The sequence below is a fragment of the Phodopus roborovskii genome, unplaced genomic scaffold (assembly GCF_943737965.1).
Source record: "Phodopus roborovskii unplaced genomic scaffold, PHOROB, whole genome shotgun sequence".
Classification (NCBI taxonomy): domain Eukaryota; kingdom Metazoa; phylum Chordata; class Mammalia; order Rodentia; family Cricetidae; genus Phodopus; species Phodopus roborovskii.
The window spans coordinates 20,382,558-20,406,495 of record NW_026125444.1 but is presented as its reverse complement, the minus strand read 5'-3'; the positions used below and the strand labels follow the sequence as shown (position 1 = coordinate 20,406,495).

At 39.7% G+C, this 23,938-nt stretch overlaps 1 protein-coding gene across 4 annotated transcripts in view; it reads left to right on the top strand.

Annotated features, from left to right (window-relative positions):
- The window catches only part of Cnot4 (CCR4-NOT transcription complex subunit 4), a 97,593-nt gene extending 74,908 nt beyond the window's left edge, over positions 1-22,685 (top strand). For 2 of the 4 annotated variants that reach the window (XM_051175864.1, XM_051175865.1), the window contains exons 11-12: positions 20,390-20,602; positions 21,311-22,685. In XM_051175864.1, the coding sequence (XP_051031821.1) occupies positions 20,390-20,602; positions 21,311-21,612 (515 nt within the window). In that variant the 3' untranslated portion in view covers positions 21,613-22,685. The remainder of the gene's footprint in view (positions 1-20,389; positions 20,603-21,310) is intronic. The other 2 variants (XM_051175866.1, XM_051175867.1) reach the window with 1 other exon arrangement.
- Positions 22,686-23,938: the final 1,253 nt, after the last annotated feature.

The following is a 23,938-nucleotide window of genomic DNA, read 5'->3' as shown; positions in this document are numbered from 1 at the left end:
TTGGAAACTTTATTGTTAAATAATTGACATGTGATAAAAGTACCTGGCCAGACTAAACTTAGAGTAGAAGAGAGAAGCTAGGGTCCTGTACAACGAGACTGTATAAGTTGTAATGTATAACCATAGATGATCAAAGAACAGTGGAGTACTTTATAAAGGCATAATGTAAAGTGATACTTCTGATAATGCAAAAACTTCTTCAATAGTCTCATGATAATAAAAAATAAACTGGACTTAGTTCTGAGCAGTGGACAAAAGCTGATTTTAAAAATATCACCATAAAAGCATCTGGGGTGAAAAAGAAAGCCAGACGTGTTGAGATTAAAAAAAAAAAAAAAAAAAAAAAAAGTTTAGGAAGTATGCCTTAGTTTGTTAAAAACAATATGAAAAGGGTATTGTGAATACCAAAAGAAATCTAAATATTATGTTAAATGTAAAAATTTAACATAATATTAAGAATAAAACATCTTATTTGAAGATGTTGCTCATGTTATATAGCATTGGCATTTTCTGGGTTACCTTTCAATATAAAATATGTTGACTTCCTGTTACTTATAACAAAATAAATGGCTTCATCCTGAAGTATAGTGGAGCAAAGTAAAAATTTATTCTTAGTTTTTTTTTTTTTTTTTTAATTTGGTTGAGATCATAGAATTGACCAATTCTCTACCTATCTAATTTGTGTTTCTAAAGTTCAGCATAAACATCAATCTCCAGGTTGCATTTAAAAGTAAATTTATAGCAACATTATAAGAAAGCCACTGTCTTAGAAAATCCCAGAACACACTATATACTTATTAAACATCAGCCCTTAATCAGACCTTGATTCAATTATGGTTTTCGTTTTACTATTAAAAAAAAAAAAAAAAAACAAGATTTTGCTGTATATTCTGTGGGGTTACAGGGCTCCTGGGCTTTTGTAATGATGCTTACTAGATCTTAGCGTCCTCCAACTTTGAAGTGAGCCCTCATTGGCTCCAGTTTCTTACAAGGCCACAGGGCCTTGTAAGATGATTGGCTCTTGTTTACTTACTTCTTTGTGTTTTGAGGAGTGTTGCTGTACAAAACTGCTTCCCCTATCTTTCTCTGTTCTGTTTCATTCATAATTTATAGAGAATTTGTCTAACGTTTTCCCAGACTTGCTCATAGTCCCCAATAAGAGTCCCAAGACTGTCTCCTCCCTGCCTATTCTCTTCCCCCTTTACTTCCCACATAGTATGAACTCAGGAAATGCTTCTTTGGCAATTAGAACTCAGCATCACAACTTATGTAGGATGGTTTAAAACTTTTAAGAAATTTCTAGACCTTATAAAGCCTCACATTTTTGTTTAATATGTTTGTTTTAGAAGTCTTTAAAGTCATAATTAACACTAAAGCATGGAAGAAATTATGGAGCACATGAAAGTACCATTTCATGTGGTGGGCAAATGTAATGAAAGTGGTGGGAAGACTGAGGAATTATAAGAAGTTTCGGGTTAGAACAGTCTTGTATGATGAATTTTACACTGGGATACCATTAACTTCACTTCTTTGACCATTATGGAGCAATTAGTCTTTTCCTTAACACAGGGATTGTAACCTGGAGTTCCAAACTCTTGGAAGGTAAATGTGAAATGATGAGATTGTGTTCATGAACATATGCTTGCTGTTTTTCTCAGGAAGATCCATAGTTATTAGATTGGTAAAGAGTTTGGTGACATTCCCCCTCTCCCAAAAGTTTCAAACCACCAAGAACGACCGCCTTCAAAAGCCTTTAGCCCCTGAAGGAAGTAGAGACCTGTCCCAGCTGACTTTTAGCTCTGGGATACAAAGTGCTTTTTTATTTTCTCAGAGATTCCAGTAGAAGATATTTTGATTAATAATGATTTTCTTTTCATTCTACATTTTTGTAATTTTCAGGTGGTACTTTGGTACATTCTCCCTCTTATTTCAGCAAAGCATTTATTAAATTTTTTTGTGTGTGCTGTAAAGTGACCTGAACTAGATAGACCTTGAGGGTTACGGAGTTGAATAAAACATACAGACACCAATCTAATGGCAGATTTATTTCACATTATTTTCATCAGGTCAACCTTTGACACTCTTATCACAACTGCTACAGCAATCCAGACTGATTCCATTAGTCATCTCAGTAACTTCTCTTCAGTTCTGAGATGTATACTGATTTGAAGGGAGGCTAAAAAACATAGAAAAGACATATTCACCATTCTGTTTTATACTTGTATAAGCTCATGTTTCAGCATCCTGCAAATTGAATTGTGTGTTTCTTTGAAGTAAGCAACTTTGATGCATTTTGTCTGTGCATAGTTGTCCTGGCATAGTTTATTTGATGGTATTCCAGGTACCTTCAAAATTGCCAGAACTTTGTTCTGTGTTGACACAGATTTATAGCGAAGGACACCCAGAGAGAAATTGCTGCAAAAAACCCAGAGAAAGAAAAAGAATTGATCATTTAAAATCCCACAAAATTGAACATAACTATGTTGTTCGTGTAGACATGGGGTGTGGGTAGGCCTTTCCTCTTGTTGATTTATAAGGTTTTCTTTTTCTTTTCTTTTTTATCATGAAGTTTTCTCAAATCGGTTTAATTGGCTTAAAAAATGAAAACATAGTAGCCTTTTCTTTTTATTTGTTTTTTGTTGTTTGTTTGTTTGTTTGTTTTTTGTGACAGGGTTTCTCTGTCCTGGAACTAGCTCTGTAGACCAGGCTGGACTTGAACTCACAGAGATCTACCTGCCTCCTCTGACTCCCGAGTGCTGGGATTAAAGGTGTGTGCCACCAATGCCTGGCTTTTTAATTAAAAGAAATAATCTATATTCTATGAAACAGACAAAAAATCAGCTATTTGGTAGTAAGCCAGTACATCTGCTCTTCATACTGTCTCTCGCCTTTGCTGAATGAACACTCACTTTGTGCCTCCTGAGGTTGGGTAAGTGGCTGTAGTGGATGCAGATATTTACACCAACATGTTTAGTGAGCAGATCAGACATTGTGCCAATTTCAAAGCAAAACAACAGGAGTTTGAAAATGAGCTGATAAGGGAAAGGGTTTTATAAGAGTGGGATGTTGTTACTTTGGAAGAGGACTTGCATTTAAATTAAAAGGGAAAGTTGGAAAAAAGACTGAGCCACTAACCAAAAGGACCAGGAAATAGACATGACTGAGGTGCATGGGTCCAAGTAAGCAAACGCCTGGAAAATGAGGAAGAGAAGCTTAGTCTCAGTATGGTGAAGTGGGTACTGTAGAGTTTGGGCATAGTGTAACAGTATTGTAGTATTTTAAGATGATTAATTTGGTAAGGTATTTCATTGCAGTTAGGACAAATTAGAACCCAATTTCAGGATGTCATCCATTGTTGGCCAGTGGAAAAAGATGGCTTAATCTAGACCAAGTTTGACTAGGTCTCTAGTGTCCTTTTTAAAACCAAAATTACATAAAATGGTCCAAAATGGGAGCTAGGTTTTTTTAAAAAACTTTTTAATTTATTCTTCTCTCAAATAAAACAGACCAACCACAGTCTCCCACCCTCTAATCCTTCAACGCCACCCCCTCCCCAGATCCACTGCTCCTCCATTTCCCTTCACAAAGGAGCAGGCCTCCTAGTGGTGTGAACAAAGCATAACATGGTGCAATCAGAGTAGGCATAGCCCCTTCCCCCCCCACACACACACAAACATCAAGGCGGACGAGGAACTCATGAGGAAGAAAAGGGTCCCAAGAGCAGGCAGAAGAGTCATCAAAGACACTCCCACTCCCACTGTAAGAAGTCCCACAAACATCCCAAGCTAAACAATCACAACATGTTTGAAGAGTCAGTGATTGCTGCTTCAGTGTCTGTGAGCACCTATGAGCCCTGCTTCGTTGATTCTATGGGCATGTTCTCCAGGTGTCCTTGACCTCTCTGGCTACTACAGTGTTTCCTCCTTCTCTTCTGCAGGGTTCCTTAAGCTCCACTTAATGCTTGGGTGTGGGTCTCTGCATATGAGGAGCTAGATTTAAACAAAACAAAACAAACAAACAAACAAACAAAAAAACCCAAGATCTCATGGTTTGTCATTCAGTCAACACTACCCTATTCTTTTGTGTGAAATCCAAAAATAAGTCACCTTCCACATTACTCACAACATAGGTTAACAGAAAATTCTAGGTCAGCCTCTTCTTGACTATAAGATTATTATTATTCCAGTTGACCTCAAACTCACTATCTCCTGAGTTCTGAGTGCTGGGATTATAGGCATGTATCACCATCACCGGTTTTACGCAATGCTGAACAATGAACGCAGGGTTTCATGCTTCACCAACTGAGAGAGCTACATCTTCAACCCCTCTCCCCAGCTCCATTTTCTAAAAGATCATATCTGTGTCATCACAGGCTGTCCTCAAATTCCCCATCCTCTATATGGAGTGCTGGGTTCACAAGTCGTTCCCATGATACTCAGCTGGGGAAAAACGTTCATAAGATGAGGTTTTCTCTAGAGATTTGGGGGATATCAAAGAGTTGTGTGTAAAGATGGGATTGTGCTTAGAATTTTTCACATAGTTCCCAGCATATGTGCTTTTTAAATGATCCTTGGTTCAACATAAAGTTCAGGTGTGGAAAAAGCTAACAGTTGGGAAATTGATTAGAAGGTGAAGAGGATGAAAACAAATAAATTCAAAATTATAACATCAAAATATCCAGTTTTGCTGGGTGTGGTGCCACATCCAGCACAGAGGCAGGTGGATCTCTGTGAATTCATGGCCAGTCTGATCCACATAGTAAATTCCAGGTCAGTCAGGACTACGTCATCTTATAGTCAAGAAGAGGCCAGGAAGGCGTTTCCTGTAAACCTTTGGTGTGAGTGATGTGGAAGGGGACAAAGAACAGGATGGCGGCCAGTGGATGACACATAACAGAAATGTGGCCAATGTGGTGACCTCAGTGCTAAGTAATGGATGAGAAGAATGGTGAATTGTGTGATTGGAAGGGCATCTAGCTTCTGTAGCCCTGTACTGTCTCTACACTATTTTCTTTTAGTCTTTGGGTATGATGTCACCTGTAGAATCCCAAGTCAATTTTCCTATGGGTTGAAATGATTCAAAGGCAAACTTCTGGAAGAATTATAGGAGAATATGAAGGGGGAGTACTGGGAGGGCCCAGAAAAAGCCAAGGGTGAGATGAGACAGGCCTGAGGAAGCTCTGTGCGAAGGAGTGATCGTAATGTTGGGATCAGAAAGAATTAGGGGTGGGGTAGTTGTGGGGGACATGGTGAGTCTGTTAAAGAGCCCATTGTTAAACCAGTGTCTCCCAATTCAGAAGCAAACTAGAAGTCCCAGCATAAGCAAAATACTTCACACAATTGGATTAGGGTATTCTGCTTTACTGTAAATTAAAAGCACATCTGTGAAGTAGAGAAAATTTAACAATCTCATAGTAAACACAAAAATATTTTGGTAATTTTCCTCCAATGAGATTATATTGTATGAACAAATCTACAAATTTGGAGGCTAATATACTTTTGGTCCTTATATTTTGTATACTTAGATTGGTAATCTTTACAAAAAGTTACTGAAATAGAGCAGAGCAGGAATGAAGGTGTGTGTGCTGTGTGTGTTTCTTCATCTAATTAGTAGTGGACGAGGCCCTTTTAAAGTTAACTAGATTTGCTTTCGTATATGTAGAATGAGATGTTAGCAGTGACACGTTTGTGAAACCATGCTGACTGAGAAGACACTGTTCATGGATGCTTGATGTTACCACCACATAGCTTTATTTCTGTTGCTTGATAACATACCTTAACAGAAGAAACTTAGGAAGAAAGGTTTATTTTTGCTCACAGTTCCAAGTTAAAGCCCATCATTTACAGGAGTTACAGTGCAGGAGCTTGTGACAGCTGTCAATATTTCATCGTAGTCAAGAAGCAGAGGGGAATGAGTAACCAGTAGTATGCTCAGCTAGTTTTCTCCAGTTTTACACACCCAGTACACAAACTCAGGGAGTGGTGCTTCCCACATCAGTTGATGTAATTAAATAATCCCCCATAGATGTGTCCAATGGCCAGACTGACCCAAACATATTCTCATTGAGACTCTCTTCCCTGGCTGATTACAGATTTTTCTCAAATTGACAAAACTAACCATTATACCATTTTACATTGCTAGTCATAGGGTGCCTAGAAGAACTGAGGGTAAGCCTAAGTAATTTTAGCTATTTGAAGAATTGACTAAAGTGCCCCAAGGTTCTGTAAGATAGTATAGAATGGTGACCTTAACAAGCTTCATCTTGATTTCACTGGTAGGCCTTTTCACACTCTTCAGATTATTCTAAAGATTCCCGGAAGCTCCAAACTGACTGTTGCCACACCTGCTTCTTCTTAGTCCTCAGATCCGATCCGCTATAGTGCTGGTAAATTCAAAAGCATTACCCTGGAAACTCCCTCCCATCATATAATTTATAAAGCTTTTAAAGTACCCACGCCTTTTTTTTTTCCTTTGATGTGAAATTCATGTAAAGTAGAATTAACTATTTAAATATGTGTGGGTCACTGGCCTAGTACTGCTCTTTAAGTATTTCATTGTTAGTGAGAATTTTGGCCTTTTATTGTTGGGGCAGTGTGATAATGGCTATATCCACACTCAGTATTTTATCTAGTAAGCTAAAATGTAAATAAACATCAAATTTTAAAATATTCATATCTCTTCATCACTTGAACACTTTGTTTGGCAGTTTTCATCCTCCCCTCAACCCCCTTTCTCACCATAACAAAACCCAGAAGAACAAGGAGCCAAAGCCTAGATCCTTTATTTCTTCTAGGAACACCTGCCTGCATAGTTTTCAAATGGTAATAGTAGCCTTAGTGTCTTCAGCGTGCTTAATTAGCATCATGCAAGAAAAGCTTTACTTAGCCAAGGTATAAAATATAGCATTTGTTCTTTGTGTATGCATGAGGCTTTGAGTGTAGTGCCTGGCTGAGTATGTATGTATGTAATGTAATTGTCGGGTAACTCTCCACCTGATGACTATAGCAGAGAAAATATAGTCTCATGCTATTTTTCTGTGACTTCTCATGTCCTGATGTGTTTTCATTTTATTCATATGTTCAGGATTAATGCTGTCTTTTAAAAATAGTTTCTGTCTTTCCATTTTTGTTTTTTCCAAATAAAGACTTTTGTATTAAAATCTTTAGTACAAAATTTTACTACTAAATAAGACCATCCCATTTTGCTCTTTAGAAAAATGTATGAAGAAATTTTGAAGATTTATAACACTAAAGAGTTCTGATAGATGCCACAATGTTTAGCCATTCTCCTTGTGATGATCAAATAATCATCCAGTTTCAGAAGGATGTGATTTTTCTTTTTGGTAGTCACATTCAAACAACAATTTAGATCTCTTTTGTCCTGTCTATTTTCTTTTATATACAACTCATTGGAGAAAAGAGCATTAGGAGTCTGAATTTTCTTCCATCCATACGACAGAACATAAAGATTCTAATGTTGCATCTCACAGTTTAACTATTCTAGAGGTTTTCTCAAGTCAAGGGCTTTCAGCTGAGAGTCAGTGAAAATAGAAAAGGTTTTCAAAATGTCCATGGACCAGCAGATATCACGTGACCTGTGAGCTGTCTGGTCAGATGTGGCCCAGTGATCTTGGAGGAACCTAAGAAGGGGTGGGAGGTTGTGGCCTTTCAAGTATTCTTCATGTAGATTTCATCATGTAATTGCCAATGTCAGAACTAAAATAAAGACTAAAAAGTGATGAGATTTAATTAAGGACACTTAAGGCCAACATGCATTACTACTAGAAACTGCTGATATCTCTAATATCATGAAACAAATAAGCCAACTGTGTAATAGTGGCCGTACTAAAGGTGTGCTCTCGAGTTCCAGTTTAAGAAGAGGTATCCTGTGCTACACCCTGTAGACTCTAAGCTGCTTTGCTGGCTTTTTTCAGTCGAAGACATTGTTGCTTTTAGCATACTGAAACAGGAAAAACTGTACAAGAATTTAAAGGTGATAATACCATCAGCATCTCGAAGAAAAAGAAAATCAAGAAAGCTGACTCCAGTCAACTCTTAACAGCCTGCTGCTCATTCCTCATCTGGAAAAATTGAATTCCAATGACTCGACTCCATATTTATAATGCTATTATTCTCAGAACACAACAGAATGGTCTGGAACTTCACTGGGATTCTCTGATACCTTGGCACATTACTTGTAGTCTTTTGAAGAAGTTTGACTCCCTGAAGCTGTGTGGTTGGTTTCTTTTTCTTTCTTTCTTTTTTTTTTTTCCCCCTTTCATTGTTACATCTGTTGACTATCCAGCTAAATGAAGGTAAACCAGGCCCTGTGTTATGAAGTCATCAGCCAGTTAGGAATCTTGCATTCACCAAAACTGAGTGTTGGATTGCATGCTATTGTTCTTTGCTATTAAAATAATACTTTTTATTAAAATCTATAGTTTTGGCATTTGTACAAGGCCCTGTGTTTGATCCCTAGCCCCTCTCCCTGCTCCCAAAATGAAAAGGAAAAAAACCCACCATGATTATGGATTACTGTTCTCTCTCTCTCACTTTTTAATGCCCATTAAGGAAAGACTGTCAGGTTCCTTTCCTTACCTCTTCTAAATTTGTTTACTAATAAGCATCTGGTCCCAGTCCACCCTGCTAGAGATGCAAGCTCTTAAAAGCCTGACATGTTGGGCTTGCTTTGTTCTTTTGTTGTTTTATTTTGAGACAGGTTCACACTTTTTAACCTTGGCTGGCCTGGAACCTGCTTTGTAGACAGAGCTGGCCCTGAACTCAACAGAGATCTGCCTGCCTCTGCCTAATAAGTGCTGAGACTACAGGCATGAGCCACCACAGCCAGCCTCTCAGTGTATTTTTAAATTCACTTAAATATATTTACTAAAATAACATGTGTTTAAATAATCTCCACATATACAATTTAGATTACAACAGTTTCAGATTTTAATTTTTGAATAGTTTACATGCCGCCCTGACAGTTTGTGTTCACATCTTTTTCTTTCTTTGAACAAAAATTCCCATTTCTTGCTCCATGCAATTTCCCACAATTAGTGGGGAGGTAGCAACTAGATGTGCTCAGTATATTTGTATTGTATTTTGAAACAGCACCTCATGTAGTCCAGGCTTGCTTTAAACAAGATAACCTTGAGCTGCACTGTTTTCTGAGTGTCAGATTACAGACATGTGATACCAAGTCTGCTTTTATGTAGTGCTGGGCCTCAAACCCAGGGCCTTATATATGCTAGGCAAGCACTCTTGAACTGAGCTACATCCCCAGCCCCATAACTAGACCTTAATGTTTGCTATTTGTATGCTTTTCTTTCTGGATCCAATAATCCTAGATTGTTCTGTATTAAAAGAGAAAATGGTGTCTATCAGAAATACAAGTTGTCATTCAGTATATACTGTTACTAGAAACTTTCTACTTCCTATCAGTTTATTTCCAAAATGGATTTGGATCTTTTAAGTGGTCATTTTCTTTTCTTCCTTTCTCTTTTGAATTAAAACAACACATTTGAAAAGAAGGCATAGTCTGGGTTTTGGAACTGACTGAGGAGCAACCACTGCATTGTTAAATTTGAACCAGCAGGTTTCTGACATTGGAAGGTTTTGATATTCAATTCAGGCAAGTTTTTAAGATATTCTTTAAAAAAAAAAAAATCATGTACTACTTCTTTCAGTAAATTATTTTCTTTCACTAAAACATTAGTTCTGATTCAGTTTGAAGCTCCAGAATATCTGAAATAAGAATTACAGTTTCTGACTTATATTTAAAATGTATTCTCATCTAATCTTCCTTCCCTCTTCCCTTCCTGCCTTCTTTTGCAGTGAGCTTGAATATTGACTGAGAATTGGTTCTGTCAAGACCATCTCTGGCAATCTGTTCCAAATTCAACTATAATAATCATAACTAAGGATGAACACTTACATAAATACATATTAAGTGATTTTAAAATAAAGTCTTTTTAGTGGACTGGTGGTAAGCATAGAAGTCTTTGAATTCATCAGAGTCTCTTGAAATGCTGTCCTGCACAGGAGGACTCACTTTTGTGGACTGGATAGGATGTGCTCTTATTGGGACAGACTGTGTGTGTGTGTGTGTGTGTGTGTGTGTGTGTGTGTGTGTGTGTATGTGTGTGTGCGTGCACGCTTACACGTGTGTGTGATTCAGCACCAGGTGATTGTGTTGTTGAAGAATTTCTGTCCTTTGAAAGGAAACCACTTGAAAACAGAAATAGAAAAGGTTTCATTTTACCCTAGTAATTAAGAAGGAAAAACAAAATGGCCTTTAAAAACCAACAACAAAACTTATGTGCTTAGAGCTGTTTTGACTTTTCTGCTAAATTGGAAGTTGAATTTCTTCTGTACTCCTTGCCCCGACACGTACACAGCTAGCTTCCTCCATTACCAGCACCTTCCAGTTGATGAGCCTGCACTGATACAGCACTATCACCCAGATTCCACAGATTGTAAGAGAGATGCTCACCCATGCTGCTGTATATTGTGCAGAATTAGACAGTCGTGAATGACATGTGTCAGTCTTTGTAGTGCTGTCCTGATACTATGTATTCTGTCCGTCCACTTATCCCTGCCCTCTAAACTATGGTCCATGGTTTACTCTCCCTGTACTTTTACCTGTTCTGACTTTGTCTTCTTTGGGGATAACATTACTCTTTTCAGCTTGCCTCTTTTCACTTATTAATACACATTTCTAGTCTTTTCTCCCCTTAGAACACATATTGCACATCATTAGTGAAATTTCAATATGCACATATTTGTTTCAGAAAATGAGCATTTGTATCTCAGCCAATCTCAAACCTTAACAAATGCCTCTTGGTTTGCAAAATTTTTACATCGAGAAACTCCTGGAGGTGTATGAGTGGTCTGTTAAAACTGTGTCTGAAGGTGTATGAGTTATCTGTTAAACCATAACTATACCCATTACATTCTGTTTTAATATAAAGTAATGATCATGTTCTGAATTTTTTAATGAAACTACAGCAAAGTAAACCATTCTAAAGCTTGCATGCAGCTTATAACCAAGTTATGAATTTTCTAGTTAAAAATGCTTTAGAAAAATGAATCATTTTGGTTTCATTTGAGATTTTTGCAAATTCATAAGCCCTGAAGATAGTGCTGTGCTTGTAAGAGGTGTCGTTTAGAATTGGATGAGGCTGACTAATCTCACTGATGTAATAAAGTGAACTCTATAATAAAGATGCAATAGACATAACTGTAGTGATTTAACTTCTAGAACATTGGAAGATCTCTTAATTATAAAAATGATGAACATCAGAAATCTTAGACATTTCAGTAGACATAGAACTATTGGAAATTGCTGCAAAATTGGCAAAGCATCTAATCTGAAACTTGTACCCCAATTTAAAAAAAAAAAAAAAAAAAAAAAAAGGCTTATCAATGCCAAACAACCTTATTGGGAATATCTTCAGTCATTCAACAGGGATATGAGAAGCAAGCAGATCAGTATGACTATTATGGGAGTGCGGGAGCAGGGTGGACCGAGTCAACAGTCACTGCATTTTTGGGGGTGATGTTGCTTCTGGCGCCTGCAAGCTTGGACCTACTTTGTGTGAGAGTTTAGCCTTGGAATCGTCTAGTCAGAATAAACTTGAATTGTAACCTATCTCTTTCTTACTTCCCTAAAACTCCAACCACCACCACCACACATTGTTTTACAATGTTGCTACTTTCCATTTTACTGCTTATTTGATGTACACAGGAATGTATGAATGTATGTATGTATGTATGTATGTATGTATGTATGTATGTATGTGTATATATACACACACATATATAATACATATGCATATATAGATTAGGTAGTGTTGGTCTTTCTTAGACAATTTTTAAAAGCTTGGAATTTACAGAGTTCTTTAAGTATACTGGTGAGCTGTTAAAGAACTTTGTTTTAATAATTAGAAGTTCTTTTTGGCAATTTGTAATTGCTTATTTTTTTCTCTCATAGTTAAACCAAAATCTTTTCATCTTTTCCATTTGTGCCTTTTTAATGCTGTTTGAAAAATCCACAAAGGTGGTTGGTTACTGCTTGCTTCCTGTCTTTTGGATGTAGAGGAGATTCTCAGTTCAGCCATTCATGTAACTTGACACCCAGTTCTCTCTGTAGCTATCTGTAATACATGTTACTTGACAGTGCCCTTTCTTGAAGCGAGTTTATCTGATGATAGTAATTACGGATGGTCAGATAATAGATCTGCTTTTTTATGCAAGCCATTCTTACTAACCGTACCTGTCCTTCTATTTGTGCTTACATAGTTCTTTTATAAAAGCATCTAAAAAAAGAGGGCACAGAGGCTCAGACTGGTTCCCATTGTGGTTCGACAAAGCTTGTTCTATTTCTGACTTAGACGTACACATGCATCCACATGGCGTTTTAGACCCTCAGTACCAGTCTGGTTTGTTGTTTTGTTTTTCTGGACAGGGGTTCTCTGTGTGGCCCTGGCTGTCCTGGAGCTCACTCTGTAGCCTAGACTGGCTGAGATTCACCTGCCACTGCTGGGGTTAGAGGTGTGCACCACCATGCCTTGCTGTACTAGTTTTTTTTTTTTTTTTAACATACCATGTCTGACTAGTAAAGTCATTTGCCTTTTCCCATACAACATTACTGGATATTTGGGGTTTTTCCTTTTCTCCTGTACTCCCCTGATACATTTAAGGGAAAAAAAAAAAAAACAAAAACAAAATAGGAATGTGTACTTGATATTTTTTGTGGTTGGATTTGTTCTAGTTAGAGTGTATTCTGTTTATATGTCCCCATCTTAGACGTTTGCCTTATGAAATGAGGGCATAATTATAAAGTGATGCCTATGTGCTATTAGTGATGTTTAGTTTGTGTAAAGAATGTAGTAATTTTAAGAAGTATGGTTTTCACTCTTGATTTCTGTCACCTGTACAGTTGGGTTTTTGTTTCCATGTTTTGAATTTCTGTACATTCAGTTAAGTATACCAAAAAATGGAGGAGTTAAATCACACCATGTGACGGAAACAGACACAGTATCTAAAGTTCTACCTAAACTTGTCTAGGCTATTGTTAGCCATGCTATTCCTAACCATCTTTACTCCAAAAGAGACTCATTAAAAACAGCACACCAACAACCTAATGATCCCATACCAAATGAATTACTTTGATTGGTTTGGTTCCTTATGGAATGTCTTTGTGACCACTCTACTCTGTTTGGGGGCTGATGTGTCAGTCGGATGAAAGAAGAGTTGACTGCGAAGCCTGTGATTGGAGCAGGCGGCTTAAGAGAAAGTAATCGCAGAATATAGGAAGAGGATGTGAAAAGTAGTTGTCAGTCAGTTTCCAAATACATTTAACTTCTGAAATATTTCAGTTGGAAGGGAACTACACCTCTTGGCAAAATGTTGCTTATTTCCCAGAGTAGTGTCTTGAAACAAAAGTTGAGAGAATTCAAATGTGTGGTCTCTGCAGTTTGGCCCTTGCTGCTGGGTGGCTTGTCCTCAATAATGGCGCTACAGGCTCCTCTCTGAGGACGAACACCCCAGGCTGCACCTGGAGAACTGAACTGGCCTCCCTGTTGCGGAGCCCTTTAACTGCCTCTACATCTCCCTTCTTCATGTTACTTGGTCTGTCCTTTTGGTTAGGAGAGCCTGTTCTTTCCAAAGACTGTGGATGGGGTGAAATGACCTCTGAAATGCCATATCTGCCTTTTCCCATGGCTCAGTGTTAGTGACCTGAGACTCAGCAGAGGCTCTTCCTGTGTTCGTGATTCTACACATAGCTTGTTCTTGCATTAGATCATTATGGATTCTATTTTAATTCACAAGAATTATAATACCCTCACGTTACAAATAGATAATATATGACTATTCTAGCTTTGCTAATCCTTTCAAGTATAATACCAGATCCTCTTCATGTAACTGTCTTCTTTATATACCATGTCATTTTTATTTCCTTTTAGTATTATTAATATTTGTCAGAGTATAGCTAGAGTGGTATGTTTTAGCAACTTCTGTAGCCTGTGAGTCATTGCTCCCACGTGGGAACCCCTTCACCCATCCTTTTCTGACTGCTTTGGACAAGGGTTTTTACCAACCTGGAAGCACATTGTCAGTGTCATTCATTGTGTTGCCTGGTGAAGATGGATACTGTTTACCAAACCAAGGAGGGAAGAACAGATGTGAGTGAGTGACTGCAGTGCACTGTGGCAGTGGCAGGAATAGCCAGGGTGAATTCTAACGTGCTGGGCCCCTGTGGTCACCTGCCTGCCTCTGTTCTGCCCAGAGGGAGGCTCTTTCTCTCTTCCCTGTGTTTCCCCGGCACCAGTGAGTGATCCCGTCTGCAGAGTGGCAGGGTTACTCCCTTCCTTCTTCAGCCTCATCAAACCTGTTTGTCTGTACCACATTGTTACATGCTCCCATTAGGTACCTTGTCTGTCTTCTTGTACTGGACGGATCTCGTGAATCCTGCCAGGACGAGCACTGGTTGGCAGCAAATCCCACAGACACAAATACTTTTAAAGTTATACTGATTTTTGGTTACATTCTTAAGTTATATAATGGGTTAATTCTTTAAAGGACTGGAGGCTACTCAGCTTCTCATGTGCAAAATAAAGCTGCTACTTAACTTCATTGGACTCTTAGCCCCGACGTAGTGATCTGATCTAGATCAGAGTGCAGGAGACGTGCCTGGAGTAGAAAACAGATAAAAGATGTTATACAAATACTGCCCTTTATATCAAAATATTTGCTTTTTAAGAAGCATTTCTGGCCATGCATGGTGGCATACACTTTTAGTTCCAACACTTGGGAGGGACAGATAGACAGCTATCTACAGCGCTAGCTTGATTTACATAGTGGATTCCAGGCCAGCTGGGGTACATATCGAGACCCTGCATCAAAAATAAATTAAAAAAAATAAATAAGTTTAGCATTTCCTATTTAGACAATCCAGAGCACTGAATTTTTTTTTTTAAAGTATATATGTTTGTTAAAGTGTATGTGTTTTGGCATCTTAACAGTATTGAAAACATCTTAGTGACTCATTTCTTTCTTGTTTACACTGAGGGAAGCTTTTTGGATCCTCAAACCTTCACCTGGCTTCAGAGAGATTTTCTTGTTTTTGAAAAGAACCATTTGTTCATTGGATAATGCATGTAAAAATTGAGCTTTATGTAGTCTTCAAGTCTGAGCTACCTTGAAGAAAAGGGAAAAAGCGTAAGATACCAAGCTCTGTGACATATTGTATTGCTCACACTGTGTGTGTGTCTTCTAGAAGGATCTGGGTGGGGGGGGAAAAAAGGACAGATTTTTGGGAAAGTGAGTAAAAATTAAAGAGATCCAGGAAGCATTCCAGAGGAGTAGAATGACTGGAGGTACAGTTTAAAAAGCACAAAGTGTGTGTCTAGCAGACCCACATTTTTCCTTTTATGTCATTTCTACTTGCTTATACAGGTATAAATAAATTTTAACTTTTAAATAATTTTGTTTAGGCCCCTGATACTTTCCCTTAGAACTTTTGTTATTTGCATTCTTTGTTTTTTTTTTTTTTTTTTTTTTTTTTTAAAGTTTAAATCTACTTTAAGGTCTGTGGTGAAACTGAGGGTTTTGTCTGTGCTGAGGCAACTCAGCCTTGCCATTTTTGTTTGCTTTATAATAAACATTGTTCTAGAAATCGGAGTATTAACCATCATCTAAGTGAAATATTTTTCATAAGCCACTTGCATTTATGTCTAAAAGATATTTTTTTAACAGTCGTAGTCCCGTATTAATAAATTGCAATGATTTCCTTTTTTTTTTTCAGCTATCCTAAGAATATCTTTATATGAAACTTCTAGTTTGACTTTATTTTTTTAATTTTTTTCCCTTAAAGTTAGGTTTGGCATAGTTCATTCATATTTGAGCCACTTGAAGACAGGCTGTTGTAGTTTGAGGGAGTTAGGTTTTTACTCAGTACATACTGATGAGGCTGGGCTTGAACCCCAGACTAAAGTGAATGGTGTGAGGAGAACATTGGTGCAGAAATGGATGGAGGCCTATGATGAAATCAGGGAAGAATGAAGCATTTGAGGACAGGCAAATTATGTATATTTGGGTGTTTTTCAGAGTAACTGTGAGAAAGAGCTTGAAGACTGACTAACTGCTTTCTACTGGGGCTCCCAGGCATGGCTTCTCAGTGTCAGGCCACCCTTACAGGGTAATTTAATTTGGAATATGAGTTCTCTGGTGCCAGTACTGCAGTTTATGGCAGAAAACTAAGAATTAGGACCCAATTTATGAACCAGCTGCTCCCACCCAAGCGTTAAGAGCTGGAGGACTTGGCATGTTTGTGAATTGATCAAACTTAGTTGATAAGTCCTGTGTGTTTACAGATAGTTCTGCTAGCACTAATTATGTACTTTAAAAAATAAAGTCAGTATCATTTTTACCATAAAATATATTTAGTGACTGGATCTCCTTGCTCTGTCTTTTTGAGTTCTGTTTGGGGAGCCATTCCGTTCCATGTCTTTCTTGCCTTTGCAATGTTTTGGCGTGGGTAGACGTGCTAAGCAGGGTGGCCGCACAGCGCATCTTCAAGCACAGTGCTGCAATGGCTAGGTTCCTAAGAGAGCTGAACACTTGGCCAGTTCCCGGCAAGTAAGAAATGTGCTGCCTTGGCTCATGGGGAGGTTTACCGGTGACCCGTAGAGAAACACTTGTTAGTCATTTATCAAAAAGTGAATGTGCTTCTCTTTTCTGTCCACAATAGGGTAAGGCGCAAAGTAGAGTTCAGCTAAGAGACTCAGTGTCCTACTGCACGTTCAAGGCTATATTGACAAGCAGCCCTAGAGCTGCCTTGTGCAGCCCAGTGTTTTCTGCAGTATGCCAGCTGACCTGCTCACTGGGAATTCCTAGTGTGAATCCTTAAAAGAAAATTAAGTTACGTCAGATTGAGTCAGTGTGGTCCAGCTTGTGACACAATTTGGAGAGAGGATATATTATTAGAGCCTCAAAAGCAAAGGAATACCTTCCTCTGTCAATGGTTCTGATGGGTGACTTTGCCCCCACCTCCCTTCCATGACACTTAGAATATCTACAGTCACATCGGATTGTCACAGCTGTCACCTGGAGGGTATGGTGCTGGTAAGCATCCCACAATTGTAGGACAGCTACCCACATGAGGATGGTAGTGCCATTGCCCAAACAAGCCAGGGTGTGGCTCAGTGACAAGAGCACTTGCCTGGCACCACCCAACACACTACAAAGACAAACCTGGATGTGTTTCCAGGAATGAACTTGTTGGGGTCTACCATCAGAACGAATCCACGTCAAGCTGTGAGGTAGGGTAGGTGGAGTTGGGTTGATGAGGTTGGTTCCTTCCTCTGCACCGACCTTTGAGAGGGTGGTGAAGTAAATCTTTCTCCTAGGTACTTTAGAGTATGTTCCCATTCCAAGAGCTAAGGCTGTGGGTCTTGTGTGCTGTTTTCCCCCCCCCCCATCTCTACTGTAAGCCTTACATTATGTATGATCTGAGGCTTCCAGAATATTTAGGTACCTGCTTTGTTTTGAGTGTGTGCACTTGGGAATGTTTGTTTTTTCAGTAAAGATTGTTAAAAATTATAAACCAGGTAATATTTCCCAAGACCCCTTACATCCAAACTATCCTGGGAAGATCATGGTTTCCTGTTATTTGAGTGTGGTGTAGCATAGATGACTGTCTTTGACGAACACTATAGCTGAACTGTATTCTTCTGTAGTCAAGGCAACAAATAGCCTTTGATTAAAAAGAAAGAAAAAGTAAGCTTTCTTTTTTTCCTTTTCTTTTTTAAATAGTTCTTTCTTGGCAACCAAGCCGAGACGTAAGGTGTAGAGCTCTGGGAGAGGCCTGCTTTGCCGTCTTTTGACTGTATTGTGTTACCAGCTTCATAGTAAATTTTTCTGAGTATGTCACCCTATAAGTGTTCTTCCGTTTTGCTTTTGACAATTGTAAAGTAATGGTTAGCATATTATGAGTGAGGTAGGGAAGAGAGGAGCCAGTTGTTGGCTTAGGTATCCCAGTGACCTAGACCTCCCTGACCAGCCAGGACCATGTGGGAAGGGCTAGGCCGTTCTCTAACCCTTCCCATATAGTTAGTTACACAGCATCTCTTTCTTCCCAAGGGGATTTGTTTGCCTTCCAGGAAGGTTCTTTCCTCAGAGTTCAGCTTTGCTCCATAGGACAGCGTTCTCTGTTTGTCCTCCCGCCAGTCCCCCGCCTCAAAAACCAGATCATGTCTTACCCACCAAACCCTGTGTAGTTGAACACAGCCTGTGGCTACAGCTTTTTCCAGGGCAATCCTCTTTATGCCTAGTGCGAGTTGTGGGCCTAGAGGGTTACACTGATGAGTATGTTTTCAATTAGGATGTTTTTGAGTTCCAGCATCATGTCAACTTGGAATTCACCTGTACTTTCACTACTCCAGAAGTAGAGGCAAGAGGATCTGTCATCCTTACCTATAGAGGAAGTTCAAGGCCAGCCTAAGATAATTGAGACTGTGTCTCAAGGTGGTGGTGGTGGGGCTCTTGGGGTTTGGGGTGTAGTGATACAGTGCTTACCTAGCTCACAAGAGGCCCTGAACTTGACCTTCAATATCACAAGATGGGGGGTTGGGGGGTCTCCTGGCTACAAAGTGCAGACTGTTTGAGGTGTGTTATTTCTTTGTCTTGCCCATCATCCCTGATAAACAGGCCAGTAGCACTTCTGTTTTCTTCTTTGTGTCTTTTCAACTGTGGGCCTCATAAGACCCTAGGCTTCCCTGTAAATATTTGACTCTTAAAAAAAATCAATTAATAGTCTACACAGAGTAGACCAAGAGAGCTTGGTATATGTTGTTCTGTTTTGTTTTTTTCCAAACAGACCCTCACTGTCTGGTTTCAAGTTCCCAGAAAAGCTCTATATAAACGGTTTCAAGTCCCAGAAAAGCTCTATATAAATAAACAAGGAAGGGTAACTTTTTTCTCTTTGGGGCTAGTCTTGCCACGTTGCCATGGTTCTGCCCCATTCACCTGTGGATTACTAGCTGGTCTAATAGTAAGAAATGTCCCTATCTGTTCTTTATCTGTTACGTACAGACTTCTGCCTGCCTGCCTGTCTCCCAGGGCTATTGTGAGGGTCAAAGGGAATAATGAACTGTGCAGTGCCTCGTTGGATGTAAGACTCAATGCAAATACTAAGCAAGTGTACGAAGGGCAAGGCTTGGTAAAACGCCAGTTGTGAAGGAAAATTAAGATTGAGGAAGCTCCCGCAACCCCATTGTCTTGTTTACCTGGTGTAGTGTGCTCTTTTTTCATGCAGTTCAGACATGAGCTTCATCGCCTTTGTCTTTCATAAGTAAGGATAGTGCCACGAAATACTGCATTTGCTGAAACCTAGCTGGCATAGGTCACTGATGGGGTAAAGCAAAATTTGATAAGAAAATTCTGAATTTATCAAAGAGCATAGACTGCCTGATCAATTATTGTCACCGTTGATTGCTGACCAGTTCTGTAGAAAGAGATATTTTTGCTTTTCAAAAACTGTAGTTGGTTATTTGATTCATTCTTATTACCAATAAAATAATTATTCTAAGGAGGTGAGGTGTTAGACTTCCCCGGGCCCAAATAATACATACGGATTCTGAACAGTAGTAAACCTCAGTTTAAGCCACAGTTGATACACATTTTTGCATTGGTAGTGGCTTCTGTTTAACATCCTCCATAAACAACTCTGAGAACTGTGGGACCCCATCCATGGCTTCCACTCTGATGATGGAGAATGTGAGGAGTGTGGAGCAGGGTGGGGTGGGCAGATGCTGGGACCAGCTCTGTCAGGAGGTGCCCAGCCTCTGCTTGCTGCTCTTCAGGAAAAGTGTCTGTTCCAGATTCAGAGGTCTCTTCATTACCTGATTCTTGAATGTTGCAATTTTATAGTGAGGAGAACGTCACTTTCTTTTACTATTGACTTGTGTTTATTCTTCATAAAATGACTTTCTTCCATTTAACGGACTCAGAAATGAGCTCCTGTAGTGACCTTTTTTTCTAATGGTTCACATCCATTGAGCTGGCATGGCCTCACTGAAATACTGTCATGTAGCTGGTGCTGGCTTGTCTCCAGAGCATCGAATCCTACAGCTGGATTGTTGGTTTGCACACCTGTAGTAGTCAGGAGGCCCCTCCATCAACCTGAGAAAGCTTCCTCTCCCCCACTTGAAGTCCCTGAGCTCACAAGCCAAATCCTAACCCAGTTTGTCTTGCTAGGGCGACCCACAAATGCTCAGTAAAGAAAGAATAATTCCTCTCCCGCTTAACCACTAAAGAACAGCATATGTTTCTAACGTCAGCTTTTTATTTTTTTTTTATCTTTCATTTTTTGTTGGTAAATCTCCCAGACAACAACAGTTCTGTAGAGAGTTTAAATATGAAGGAATGGCAGGACGGGCTAAGGGCACTTCTACCCAACATTAACATCAACTTTGGTGGACTGCCCAATTCTTCTTCCCCCTCCAACGCCAACCACAGTGCACCAACGTCCAACACTGCCACCACGGACAGCGTGAGTTGGGACAGCCCTGGCAGCTGGACAGACCCAGCCATCATCACAGGTAACTTCCTCACTCCCTTGAGCTCCACCCACAGCCGCCAGTGTGGTTTGGTTTGGTTTTTTTCTTTTCTTTTTTAAGCACAAATTAAATCAGAACAGGGGTCTTTCCGGCATAAATTCCTTTTCACAAAGCCTGATTCATCCTTAGGGTCATGATGAACCTGTCAGCTTAGCTGTGTGCCTCGGTTGCTCCTTTTGGTGTAAGTAGGTGTTACCTACCGTCTGGCAGCATGCGTGTATTTTGTAGGCCTCAAAGTACAAAAGGGTCTAACTGAGCCATCTTAAGAGAAACATACTCCACTCTTTATAAAGCTCTCTATATAAGGCTGTCTGTGTACGCATCCCTGCTGGAGAAGGGCAGGCGCAACGGGAAACATGTCATTTGCTTCTGGGGATCCTGGGGCTCTTTGGGGGAAGGGTGCTTGTTTTGGTGGACTTCGGGTTTTGTTTTTCACTGTTCCGCCTCTGAAAGTGAAGGAGTAAAGTTTATAGTGTAAGAGGAGCGTTTGTATAACACTAAATTTTGGTCTTTGCTGGAGAAGGGGGTAGGGGGTGGCTAGGAGGACATTTTAAAAAGGTTTCATTTGGCAATTTAAAGTGGTAATCTCTTTTATTTCCTGGGTAAACAACTCACTCTTTAATCTGAGTAACTTGGTGCCCTTTCCTTACAAACTCACCATTTCCTTTTTGTCTCCTGTTTCGTTTGTAGGTATTCCAGCATCTTCAGGGAACAGTTTAGACTCTATTCAAGATGACAATCCTCCACACTGGCTCAAATCCCTTCAGGCCCTCACAGAGATGGACGGCCCCAGCGCTGCCCCGTCACAGACCCACCACAGCGCCCCCTTCAGCACACAGATCCCTCTGCACAGAGCCAGTTGGAACCCCTACCCACCTCCTTCAAACCCTTCCAGCTTCCACTCCCCACCTCCAGGCTTCCAGACAGCCTTCAGACCCCCCAGCAAAACCCCCACAGATCTGCTACAGAGTTCAACACTGGACCGCCACTAAGCAAAGAGGGAGTTGAGAAGGGCAGGATCTGTCCCACCCTGTTTTCTTCCTCTCAGCCCACTCACAGCTCCCGGCTCATCTCTTACGTTCTGAAGAATCCAGTTCCTGGTCGTTTTTTTTTTTCTCCCTACCCCCAGATGCGATGCGATCACAGCGTCTTTACCATCTTTTCTTTAGTTGTAAAGGTTTTGGTTGATCCAGCATTTGAGTGAGTGACACTGTTGAATGTTTCTGGGGGGAAATGCCTTTTTAAGCAGAGGTAAAAGAAAATCAAAAGGCAGTCTCAATACTTAGAAAATTACTGTTTGTCTGTCGCTCATAATAATGACATAGTCTGCTTAGCAGAAAATGACGATTAATCTATAGGAAAGGTCAAGTAAATGCATTATCAACTGCAGACTGAAAACCAGGCTGATTTTAGTGAGATTGCTAAATGCATGGGGGAGAAAGCAGTGGTCCTGGCATCCATCTTGCATTCAGCTTTTCACTATTGCTGGAAAAATGCTTTTAACTTTAAATTCTTTATTGAATTGATGGGAGGACTCAATTGTGTCGTTAAGCAAAGGGATTTATTGGAAGTTGATGGCAAGATAAAGTATCTATAGTATCTGGCCTACTGCTAAAGAGTTTATAAGGAGGGAGAAGTAATTTTTTTTAAGGAGAAAAATTTTGGCTTTAGATTTAAATTCATATGTTTTAAAGGAAAAAAGTATTCACAGATTTAATACCTATCCATAATATAAGAGCTGAATTAAAGTGATTTCTCAGTCTTTCTCCTCTGTCAGAATCTTTTTCTCTTTGACCCTACGTTCACCTGGGTTCACCTGGCAGGGCGTTCTGAGCCAGCACTGCCCTGGGCCATCTGCTCACCAACAGGAGCAAATCTCTGACCTCCTTGCCTGCAGCTTTTACTTAACCCTGTAGTTTCTGGACGTTTGTGCAGTATTGAAAAGACAGGAGAAAAGAAAACAAACCTGGTTATAACCTGATGCTAAAACTAAAAACAAGGAAATGTACCTCTTTCTTCAGAATTAAAACTAAAATCTTAAATAAAACAGAAAACTTGATGGTGACCATTGGGTGATTCTTGCTTTTGTTTTCCCAGTTTGTTACTTGTGAATCTGAGATATTTTTGTGATACAATGACATTTGAGTCTCCACTAGCTTTTACATCTGCAGCTATAGAGGGTGACTTTGAAGGGAACAGAAAACAAAGTAAAGTTCTTTCTGTCAGTCACCGCTAGTTTTAAAGATCAGCCTTGTTGTCCACAGCAGCCCCTCCCAGTGGCTTTCATTAGCTGAGACCTCTACCAGGCTGCTAGAAAATGCAGGCAGACCTTCCCAGCCAACAGGAGTGCATGGGATCCTGGCACGTTAGGTGGTTCTCCAGAAGTCCTGTCAGGAGCAGCAGCATCCAGTTACTGGAAAGAGATGATGAAGCCCCCCAGGGTGGGCAGTCAGACACCCCTGTTACATATGGCCAGGGTAGGGAGTGCCTGGCAATGGAGAGACACCCACTAAAAGGGGAGATGGGATGGATGCTTCCTCCCCAAACCCTAGGAATCCATTCAGTCTGTGTATCTTATCTTAGACTGTACCCAGTTGACAGTCTTGTGAGGATGCTCAGAGTGAATCTTCTAGAGGACAAATAGAGTAAGTAGATTGAAGTTATATATGATGCGTTTTGGAGTTGCTTTTTTTAATCTTCAATTTTACTTCATTTAAAGAAAGAAGGAGGTTTGTTTTTTGTTTTTCTTTTTTGGTTTTGTTTTTTTAATACTTGCACATCTATAATCTCAGCACTCAGGAGGCTGAGACAGGAGGATTGCCATTAGTTCGAAGCCAGCCTGGGGATATAGAACGAGACCCTATCAAAAGAAAACAAAGTAAAAAGAAAGCAGTATTGTAGCTAATAAACAGTATAGTCTCAAATATCACAAGTACAGGCTGAACAAGAGGGTAAGAAAAGCAAGTTTTGTAAAATAACCAGAATGTTGCTGTGATGTGGAAGATGCGAACTAAACTGTGGGTGCTGTGCTAACCTTTGCTTTAGTTTCCTGCACCTTCACGGTGCAGTTACAACACTGAGGGAACACTGGCCTTTTCAGGAAGCAGACGGACCCTGCAGTCACCGTAGCAGTAAAAATCCTGCTTTCTCTGTGAAAGGGAAATTCCACGAGGATGTAATTGTGTGTTTAATGGACCACACCTACTCTATAAAGGTGTAGCCACTGTTTAAAAAAAAAAAAAATGACAATAACCTGTGCACCTCTCTTTGTCACACTGCTGGGTCTTTACTCACAGCCATCATCAGCTGTTGCCTTCA